The following is a 10,639-nucleotide window of genomic DNA, read 5'->3' as shown; positions in this document are numbered from 1 at the left end:
CCGTGGCACGGCTGGTGCTTGTGTTTAGTGATGTAGGTAGGCTGCGTTTTCTGTAAAACTCTGAAGTTAACTGTTAACAAATGATGCCTTCATTGATCTCATAATGTTCCCTTCAGCATAAGCCATCAGAATACGTCAGGAGACGTGGATTTTGAAACTTGGAATGCAGAACTTGTTGGACCACTGTTGTTGCTAGCACCAGGATGAACTTGTGGCATTTGCAGACAGGATGCTTGTGTCTCAGTCTGAAGTGTGACTATTATGGCTTGTGTTGCATCGTCCAACATAAAATTGCCTCGATTTTCTCCTAGCGCTGAAAGGAGATCGCTCGCCAAGTCGCCATCAGCTACACGAAAGTAACCAATCAAATTCTCTACTTGAAATGCTGAACAAGTGATTGAATGTCAAGCAAACGTCAGGGCATGCCATTTACTCTAGACTCTGGTCGGTAAACACCGAAGTCCGAAGGAAACATCTCTTTTTTTTGGTTTGATTTCTCGTATTCAGTTTTCTTCTGACGAGTGATTAAACCATGCGCGGCACCCCCAGCCACGAAGACCATTCCCCGCGGTTATCTCCCCCTCCATTCGCTCACATCCACTGGCCTCCATTCAAGAACCCTTCTGCCTCTTCAACTCAAGATCACACCAAGTGCACTGAAAAAAAAATCTCACACCGCGAAGCTATGGACACTCACCGTTTGCACACATCGGCGCTCTTCCTCCTCCTCCTCGTCATCGACGCGGCGATGGTGACGGAGGCCAAGCTGGTGCCGAACTACTACAGAAAGACGTGCCCGCGCGCGGAGCGGATCGTGACGGACGTGGTCTCCCAGAAGCAGCTCTCGCACCCGACCACCGCGGCGGGTGTGCTCCGCGTCTTCTTCCACGACTGCTTCGTCAGCGGCTGCGACGCGTCCGTGCTGGTGTCCCCGACCGCGTTCGCCCGGTCCGAGCGCGACGCCGCGCAGAGCCAGTCGCTCCCGGGGGACGCCTTCGAGGCCGTGGCGCGCGCCAAGACGGCGCTCGAGCTCGCGTGCCCCGGCGTCGTGTCCTGCGCCGACGTGCTCGCCATCGCGGCCCGGGACCTCGTCACCATGACCGGGGGCCCCTTCTACCCGCTCCGCCTGGGACGCAAGGACGCGCTCGCCTCGTCCTCCGCCGCGCCCGACGCCGAGCTCCCGCTCGCCAACTCCACCGTGCCACGCCTCGTCGCCATGTTCGCCGCCAAGGGGTTCACGGTGCAGGAGCTCGTCGCGCTCTCCGGCGCGCACACGCTGGGGTTCGCGCACTGCGCCGAGTTCGCCGACCGCATCTTCCGCCGGGGCAACAAGGGTGGCGGCGCCGCGCCGGCGCCGCACGACCCGGCCATGAACCCGGCGTACGCCAAGGGGCTGCATGACGCGTGCAGGAACTACCAGCGGGACCCGACCATCGCGGTGTTCAACGACGTCATGACGCCGGGCAAGTTCGACAACATGTACTTCGTCAACCTCCAACGCGGCCTGGGCCTGCTCAGCACGGACCAGGAGCTCTGGACCGATCCCCGGACGCGGCCATTCGTGCAGCGCTACGCCGCCAACCAGACGGCCTTCTTCGCCGACTTCGCGCGCGCCATCGTGAAGCTCGGCGTCATGGGCGTCAAGACGGGGCGGGACGGGGAGGTGCGCCGGCGGTGCGACATGTTCAACGGAAACCCCGTCCCGGGGGGCTGATCCGCCGACGGCCGGCCGGCGGAAGCAGATCCGAGAAGTGACCGCGCCATGTTGGCCGGCGGCTGCCTGTTCTGTCTCGTGGTGGTACCCTGTGCACCGCACGAGCGCCTGTGCCTGCAACTGCGAGCATGATCGCGTGTCGACATTCGTGCTAGAAATTACCAGTTGGGAGAAAAGGAACCGAAGTATGATTCCGTGACATCTGTGTGTAATCTGTTGATGGCTAATGACTTGACGTTTGTTTCCCAACTTTTAATTTCTTCTTCTTTTCATGATCAAGCGTAGTCGTCAGTGTAGTGGTGCTGTAAAGTGCACGTTTGTTATATCAATTTTGTAGTAACAACGGATTTCCTTTTTCTTTGTGAAACAAATTTCCTTTTAATATAACTTGCTATCCCACTCAACTAAATATTGTGAAAAAAAATCTTCATTCATTTTTTGTGTGGTGCCGAGATTCCATGAGAGGGTGTTTTTTCGGGGGCGACTCGGGCGGCCACAGAAGCCCCCGCCGCCGCTTCCTCTCGCCACGCTGCCACCCTAGGGGGCTGCCAGAAGCCTGTGCGGCTTGTAATGAGGGCGGCGGCGCCCCTTCCCGTTCCCCAAGCAGATCTGGCTGGGCATGGTCGTCAGAGCTACTTGCGGGTGCTCGCCGGCATAGGCGGCGTCCCGCGGCGGCGGAGCTTGAGGGCCACGGATTTGGCACAACGCCAACCGGATCCGGTGGGTGCGACCTGTGCGCGAGCGCAAGGCGGTGGAGGCGTTGGCCGGCGTGGGAGCGGCGCGACAGTCGAGGATGGCACGCATGGGGGCCATGGCCGACGACGGGCAAGAGACTGCGCGCGGCGTCGGCCCAGTGAGGGGCGACGAGGCCTCGCGGTGGTGACGTCCGGCTGCGGGGCTGCGAGGCCGTGCGATGGTGGCTCGGCGAGGGGCATGGAGGGTGTGCGTGGGGTAGGCTGCGACAGGCGTGGCCTGTGGGCTCGACGGGCGGCACGACGGCTAGTCCGCAAGGTTGGGGTGGCGGGCCGGTGCTTGCAGCATGGTGCACCCGGGAGGCGGCGCCCAGAAGGAGGAGGCGCGTGAAGGAGGCCCTGCGGCGAGGGGTGTAAGCGGCCGGGTTGCGGCAGCGGAGGCGGCCTGTTGGTAGCGGCGTAGGGGCCGATGATGTGATGAGGCATCGTGGTGTGGCAGCCGAAGGTGGTCTACGCGTGGCGTGAGGAGGCACAGCAGCGGCACTGCCCCCGGGGGGGCTTTCATGGTTGTTGTTAAGGGAGTGCCGGGCTGTGTACGTGCAGTAGCTAGGGTTGTGATGCTCCGGATGAAAGCCTTTGCCGACGATCTTGTCAGTGGTGATGGCGGCGGCACCTTAGGGCGTCATTCTCCCCGTTGGGGCATCATCTTGGAGCTCCATCTCAATTGCACGGGGTTCTCTAGGTAAAAGCCCTATCCAGATTCTGGACGAGCGACAACGGCGCCACTAGTGTTGTCCCCTCCTTGCTGGCTGCTTGCAGCGGACCGCGGTGTCTGGTGTTGCTTGGCTACTGTCAGTGTGGGTGTGGGACTGCGTCGAAGGACGGCGCTTGCAGCAACAGCATCGTGGGATGACTAGGCTTGTAGCGGACTGTGGCGGGTTGCTCAGCTTTGATGGGCTACTCCGGTGCAATACATCGTCGGAAGACAGTGCAAGCGACTACTTTGACTTGCTGACATGGCGGCGAAAACTATGTGCGTGGGTGGAGCAATGAGGTGAAGTTGACCTGCGGCGGTGACTTGGCTGTTTGATGGAGACCTTGAGAAGCGGGGCAATATTGCTCACCTTCTGATGGCGACAAAAAAATCGGATCCGTGACATGGAGTATTGTGGCGAGCGTGGCGAGGCCCCCATACGCGGTGTTTCTTCGAAGCGGCAAGAGCGAGGTGGAGTCCAACAACGGATATGGCAAGGCCCCGCGTGTTTGTGTTATCGTGGTGGCGACTGCGAGAGGTTCGGATCTGGTGGTATCACTCTATCGGGTGGAGTATGATGTTGCAGCGGCACTACAGCGATGGGTTCCGCATGGCGGTAGCCTTCTCGGTGCGGTCTATTTCCCTCGGTTCCGTGTTAATGTAAGGTCACACCTGGAGGTTTCGGAGACTACATGATAGTGAGAATGTTGGTGGATGCTGCGATTAGGCTTCGGTTCGGCTGTCGTTGTCGAGTGGTGTGGTGCGGCCGCGTTGATGTCCCAATCCAACTGGTCGGGTTTGGCGTTCTCGAGTTGAGTGGTTACCCGCGTTGATGTTTCAATCCAACCGGACGAGTTTAGTTTGTTTTTTGCTTTTCTTTTCCTTTAGCTGCCTATGACCTTCCGGGATCGTAGTCTTATATTTTTCTGCTATATCAATAGAAACTCGAACTATCTTGTTCGGTTTGTAACAAAAAAAATTCCACGAGAGGAATGAGAGTGAGTCTCTTTTTATCTAGCTATTTTCAGTTCACCAATATTGTCTTTTTTGTTGCCCATGTGACATGTTTGGTGATTTTCTCTCGTGCTTTCGCACTCATCTCTGCTCCTATCTTGAAGCCCATGCACCACCGTGAAACCTATTATATTGCCTAGCACCATTCACCTCTAAGCTACAATCAACAATCTATCTATAAGCTAAAACAAACATGACTTTATACTCTGCTACTCCATAATGACCAACCACTTTTCTGAATTCTGATCACTCATGAGAGTGGCGGTTTAACAAATACAGGCTTTTACTGCCGTAGATGAGCAAAATAGACAGTGAGAGGATTTAACGAGAAATGTTGATTTAACCAACCCTTCGCAACATTCCTTTATACTAAAATTTGTTTTAAGTTCAGGATAAACGATAAACACGTGCAGGCGTGCTTCAGTAAAATCCAAACCCGGCCCGACATGATCCGCAACCTTACCTTCCCCCATCATCAAAAGCCCTCCCTTCCCAAAACCCGCCTCTCCTCTCCCTCATCCTGATCCTCCCCATCGCCTCCTCCGACCCCCAGCCGCCGCGTCTAATGGAGTCCTCCCTCCTCCTCTCGTCCCCGCGCCCCCTCAGGTCCTTCCACCCGCTCCTCTCCCCTACCGCTCGCCGTCGCCACGCGTCGTTCCGCGGGAAGCCTCCCGCGCCACCGCCGCCCCTGCCGCCGATTACACGCGGGAGCCGCCGGCTGGGCGTGGCGGTGCCGCGCGCCGCGCGCGAGGCGTTCGACGACGGGGTCCGCAGCCAGGACAGGCCCCCCGGGGTCGGCCGCGGGGGCGCGCGCCGGAGGGCCTACCGCGAGACGCAGGGGGAGTCCGCCGTGCCCCCCGCGGCGGCCGTCGCGCCCTACGTCGTCCCCGCCGGGGCGGTGCTCGTGCTGAGCTTTGGTATGGCTTTACCTTTTAAATCGCTGTTTGCAGTTCCTAGTTGTCATAATTAGAATCGCCCGTATCATTTGATGATAAGATACAGGAATAGTTTGCAATCCAAAAATAAGTACTATATCCCTTGGTGTTGATGAGATACCGGGATAGTCCCTATTCCAAAAATAAATGTGAAATGTGTGCCATCAAACGCAGAGAGATATTTGCTAGTCATCAAGTGAATAAGAATATATCATTTCTGTATTTAATGTTGTCCTTTTATTTTTGTAAAACTAACCTCACCTTTTTAAAGGGGGAAGATTAAATTGCAATCACACGTCACATTGTAACTTCATAGTTGCATAATGGAGCATATCATGCCATATGTTTAGGATGTGTCCATTCTCTGATAATGTGATGGGGGTCACATACAAAGCTTTGAGGCTTTGCCATTAGAGTGTGGTATGGTTACTAATTCTCTGTTTCAGAGGACAGTCATATGGAAGGTGGTTCAGAATATGCTTCCGGGGAAGAAAAACGACCAGGATTCTGGAGAATCTGCGCCTTCTGGGATCATGTGGTCCTTTGCTGCTGGTTCCAATTTGGCAACATCTACCCGCAATGCTGAAAAGGAGTCACGGAAAAATCTCAACAAGTTCTACAAAGAACTCCGGACTTTGAAAACTGTTAACTTGGCAGGTAACTCAAGGGAACTAAAGTTTGAATACTTTGACCGGAAATGTTGGGTTAAAGCTCCAACATCATATGGAGTAGCATCCAACTTGTAACACTTACATCCCACTTGCTCAACAGGCCGCCAGTTTGGGGATGAGGGTCTGTTTTTTCTAGCAGAAAGCTTAGCCTATAACAAGGTCAGAGATCTCATGCCATGTTCTAGTACACTCTATGTGCATATTGGCAAACCTAGTTGTTTTCACACTTTAACAGCTTAGTCTCATCTATTCATTACTTTGGTAAATGAGCTGTGTGTGTATTTTCAGAGTGCAGAGGAGGTGGACTTTGCTGGCAATGGGATAACAGCTGTGGGGATAGAAGCCTTTGACGGAATTCTTCAGATAAATACTGCTTTGAAAACTCTCAATTTATCTGGAAATGACATTGGAGACGAAGGAGCTAAGGTCTTCTCAATCTTATCTTCTCTACATTTCATTTATTGTTCTGTAATTTGCATGCTTTATTATGCTAATCATACTCCCTCCAGTCACAAATAAGTGACATCTTGGACATCAACATGGTATCCAAAACACAATTTTGACTACTGATTCTGTTATAGTATATTTATAAATATAGAAAAAAGTTATTACAAATTACTTTCGAATACAAATTACTTGTATCATTTTCAAATATCCAAATTCAACACACAAAAATAATTTGTAATCTAAGTTTGAAATGGTTGACTTCAAAGAAGCCAAAAACATCACTTATTGGGAGCATGGTCTGATCTCAAACTCCTCACATGTATGGACAGCTTTGGTAGTACTTGCTTCACTTTAACATGTTCTCCACTGTACCATTAGATCACCATCTGAGTTGCATTTTGATTACCTTTTTTTCTTTCAATTTCTAATTGGAGTCTTTTGCCTCATTAGTAATCCAAATTTTTTAGTATTTATAAGTAGCCATGTCAAACTAAACGTGGTCCACAAAATGACAATCTATAACTGGTAGAAACTGTTTTCAAGACTGAGTTGAACATATTTTTCCTTTGCACATGACTGAATGTAACACTCATGAATGCTTACAGTGTCTTTCAGATATATTGATTGAAAATGTGGGTATTCAGAAGCTCCTACTGAACAGTATTAATATTGGAGATGAGGTGCTTGCTCTCCCTCTCGCCCACTCTCGCATTCTCATTCCCTCCATGTGGTACAATGTAACATTGACTTTTCTTTTCAGGGTGCCAAGGCAATATCAAATATGCTGAAAAAGAACAAATCAATACGTATCCTACAGCTCAGCAACAATGCAATTGAATACAGTGTATGTATAAGCATCCACAAAGACACACTTGAGTACAAAAGGGAAAAGAATTACAATATGCTTATGTCCTTGAAAGGTTTTCAGACTTTTCTTTTGTTTTTCCTTGAAACAGGGTTTTGTGAGTATTGCGGAAGCCCTTCTAGAGAATAATTCTATACGGAGCCTGTATCTCAAGTTAGTCACTCACAACCCAGTGTCCTTACATATAATATATGTTAAATGTGCATATGATGTTGAGCACAGCTGATGGGTAGTTAATTTTGTGGGACTACTGACTAACTAGTGTTGCGCAATGTTCAATATATCGTAGTGGCAACTATGGCGGTCCTCTTGGTGCATCCAGCCTAGCTCGAGGAGTTTTAGGGAACAAGTCTTTGAGGGTACTATTTAAGACACTTGATTATACTTCCAGTCTTTAACATATTCTTGTTGTGATATTGTGTAAATTTTTAAATGCTTGGAAGTGAACTAGATTCCATTCCAACTTTGCTTGTATCAAGTTGTGGAGAAGTGTCTCTTTTAGCTCACTGAAGGGGTAAAAATACTAAAATAGTTTGGACCTTTCAGGTTTGGCTGTTTGTCTTAATTTTGTATGAACCAATTTGCTCCCCCAGTACTTGATGCTAACAGGGACAATATGGTTGGATCTCAAAATACATATCGGTAAAGTGTGGAGTACCTCATATAATACTCAAATAATCATCAAACCTGTGTACTAGGAGTCATGTTGTCACAATATTGGTAGGCCGATATCAGTAGAACTCCACCTGTGATACTATGTATGACCAAATTGAACAGCTCATTAAGAACGTCTACGACCTTGGGCTCAATTGTAAATTTGTAATCAGTAACTAGGAAATTATTTCTCGAGTTATATTCATATCATTCTTTCTCATTTGTCTTGTTCACTATCTAATAACTTTTTTGTCCTATTCTCTAATGTCCCTGAATTCATCTGTGCATGGTTATGACATCTAAGCATTATACCTTTTTTAGGAAATTCACTTGCATGGAAATGGGATTGGGAATGAGGGAATACATGAGTTGATGTCAGCATTATCTGCTCACAAAGGTGCTTCGTTTTTTCTGGCTAAATAAACTATCAACAGGCTTGTGCTTATTGGATTGTTAATTTGGTATTCCTAATCATGTGCATGCATGGCTGAGTTACAGGGAAGATCACAGTTGTGGATATTGGTAACAACAACATTAGCCCGGAAGGTTTACGTCCTGTTGCTGAGTTCATCAAAAGGACGAAGTCGTTACTGTGGTTCAGTCTCTACATGAACGACATTGGCGACGAGGTAATACTGTTGCTTTTATTATTTTCTCTTTGCATGATGCCTGGGACCTAAATATTGGATTGTCTACATATGGTCATACGATCAGTCTAGAAGCATTAGCTAAATACATAAGCACTGACCTTATTGACCATTTAATGATGCACAGACATTACTGAACTTCAGATTAACGCGTTGTTGTTGTATAGAACTTCAGCACATGTAGTGCTCCTACAGACATTTGGCTGTTAATTTCAGACTTTCCATATTTCCTCAAGCTTACCTGTTTATAAGAAATATGAGACACCTTGTTTCATGATGTAAATAGGATCCTTTTTTAGAAAGTTAATGTATGTTGCCATTTTGAATTAGCCTTGAATTATGCCTCAAGCTATCCTCAATTTTTGGTTACTCCTCCATTATGTTTGTAAAAAGTTTTGCATTCACGTGGCCAGTTATTTAGCAACTTGTTATATATATTCAGTATATTCATGATTCCTTCCATGTTTCCCATGTATCCAATGTATAAGCATGTTCATTTAAACTTGTGCATTTTCATTTTTATACTGCATTCTGATGTAGATTAAAATGAATTTCACCAGGGAGCTGAAAAGATTGCAGAGGCTCTGAAAGATAACAAAACAATTTCTACCATAGATTTGGTGAGTATTTATTTTGTTGTAACCCTCATAAAGTCAGAATCTTACATACCTTTCTATTTACCTTATATTACACATATGGAAACTATGCCCAAGTTGCCTCTGTCCATTCAATGTGTATGCTTCTCTACTTGATCTTTACATTGTTGATTCAGCATAGTTTTTGGTAATTAGCACAACTTGTTCTCTTCGTATCTAACCTAAAATGGTCCTCTTTGGAAGCAGGATATTTTTTTTTGAAAACTGAAGCAGGATAATTTGGGGGGCAATAAAACCTTCTTTGAAATTCCCTTGATAATTCTATGTTTCATATGGGACGCGAGCCACGTTAGAGGGGATATGTATACATGCTGAACCCCTGAAGCTTCTTATTTTCAGGGCGGCAATAACATTCACTCCAAAGGGGTTAGTGCAATTGCGGAAACTTTGAAGGATAACACAGTGCTGACAACAGTAAGTCCTATTGCCATTGAGACAACTTTTGCCTACAAGATAAATTCTAAGACTAATTCAAAATATGCATTGTAGTTGGATTTGAGCTACAATCCAATTGGATCAGATGGTGTAAAGGCTTTGTGTGATGTCCTCAAGTTCCATGGGAAGATCCAAACCCTTAAGCTTGGCTGGTGCCAGGTGATCCTCAGAACTGAATAGAATCATATGGGCTGGTTTACCTTTAAGTGTTCTTGCTTCTTCAGCAAAGTTGCATATCCTGCAGATAGGTGTGCAAGGTGCAGAGTTTATTTCTGATTGTCTGAAGTACAACACAACATTGTCAACATTGGATTTGCGGGCGAATGGGCTTGGAGATGATGTATGCGCGCTTCATGTTCATTATAACTAGCACTTTGGTACATGATCAATGCTTTGCTTGCTGACACTTTCTTATTCTTGAAGGGTGCTATATGCTTGGCACGAAGTTTCAAGATAATCAATGAATCTTTGACGTCACTTGACCTGGGTTTTAATGAGATTAGAGTAAGTGAACAGTGTTTCCCCCATTCTATTGGTTATTGGCATTCTGGATGTTATACTCAACTTCAGTTTATATTCTGGATAGGATGACGGAGCATTTGCATTGGCGCAAGCACTCAAGGCTAATGAAGATCTGGCAGTCACATCATTAAATCTTGGAAACAACTTCTTCACAAAATTTGGACAGGTTAGTTTAGTTTGTTTTCATCTATCAATGATTATCTGTGAAAGCATACTTAATTTAATTTCATATGCCTTAATTTGAGTCAATTCAATACAGATCGCTCTCTCTGAGGCTCGTGATCATGTATATGAGATGAGCGAAAAGGAGATAGACATTTATTTTTAGGTGGTGGTTTCCTCACTGGACAATTTTAACACATGATTTTTGCACTTTTTGGGAACTATTCATCGAGTAGGCTGAAGAATAAGATCCAGGTAGAGCATGCTTTATGCCTGTATAGAAATTTTTGGTGAACTAGTTAACACTTTAGGCTAGCCATTCTACTGTCTATATGCAATTTTTGCTGGAGACATCAATCTTGTCTTGAACCATTCATATTGGCTGGAAATGGACTGGATATGATGGATATTACATACCGCTGATCTTACATTGTTGTGGCTTTGGCCCTTCTGTCGCAGGCCTGGCTTTTG

General features: G+C 47.5%; 2 protein-coding genes across 2 annotated transcripts; both read left to right on the top strand.

The window, feature by feature from the left end:
* Positions 1-150: 150 nt before the first annotated feature.
* Positions 151-2,089, top strand: LOC117853071 (peroxidase 31). The gene has a single exon (XM_034735436.2). The coding sequence runs from the start codon at positions 533-535 to the stop codon at positions 1,712-1,714; it is 1,182 nt and encodes a 393-aa protein (XP_034591327.2). The 5' UTR covers positions 151-532; the 3' UTR covers positions 1,715-2,089.
* A 2,578-nt stretch (positions 2,090-4,667) lies between these two features.
* On the top strand, positions 4,668-10,582 carry LOC117853078 (uncharacterized). The gene is made up of 17 exons (XM_034735443.2): positions 4,668-5,091; positions 5,563-5,766; positions 5,881-5,939; positions 6,069-6,206; positions 6,833-6,907; positions 6,988-7,071; positions 7,184-7,245; positions 7,382-7,451; positions 8,068-8,143; positions 8,245-8,375; positions 8,954-9,013; positions 9,389-9,463; positions 9,539-9,643; positions 9,729-9,824; positions 9,908-9,988; positions 10,071-10,172; positions 10,266-10,582. Exons 1-17 carry the CDS (start codon positions 4,740-4,742, stop codon positions 10,332-10,334), a joined length of 1,839 nt encoding a protein of 612 aa, XP_034591334.1. The 5' UTR covers positions 4,668-4,739; the 3' UTR covers positions 10,335-10,582.
* Positions 10,583-10,639: the final 57 nt, after the last annotated feature.

This window comes from Setaria viridis, chromosome 4 (assembly GCF_005286985.2).
Source record: "Setaria viridis chromosome 4, Setaria_viridis_v4.0, whole genome shotgun sequence".
Taxonomy (NCBI): domain Eukaryota; kingdom Viridiplantae; phylum Streptophyta; class Magnoliopsida; order Poales; family Poaceae; genus Setaria; species Setaria viridis.
Note: the sequence above shows the minus strand (reverse complement) of the source record. Positions and strands in the feature narration are given on the sequence as shown.

Bases quoted from the DNA above. Each gene is read 5' to 3' on its own strand.
- LOC117853078 (XM_034735443.2), top strand. From the start codon at position 4,740: ATGGAGTCCTCCCTCCTCCTCTCGTCCCCGCGCCCCCTCAGGTCCTTC. The intron at 5,767-5,880 runs GTAACTCAAGGG...CTTGCTCAACAG, and splicing joins GAAAACTGTTAACTTGGCAG to GCCGCCAGTTTGGGGATGAG. The intron at 8,144-8,244 runs GTGCTTCGTTTT...GCTGAGTTACAG, and splicing joins AGCATTATCTGCTCACAAAG to GGAAGATCACAGTTGTGGAT.
- LOC117853071 (XM_034735436.2), top strand. From the start codon at position 533: ATGCGCGGCACCCCCAGCCACGAAGACCATTCCCCGCGGTTATCTCCC.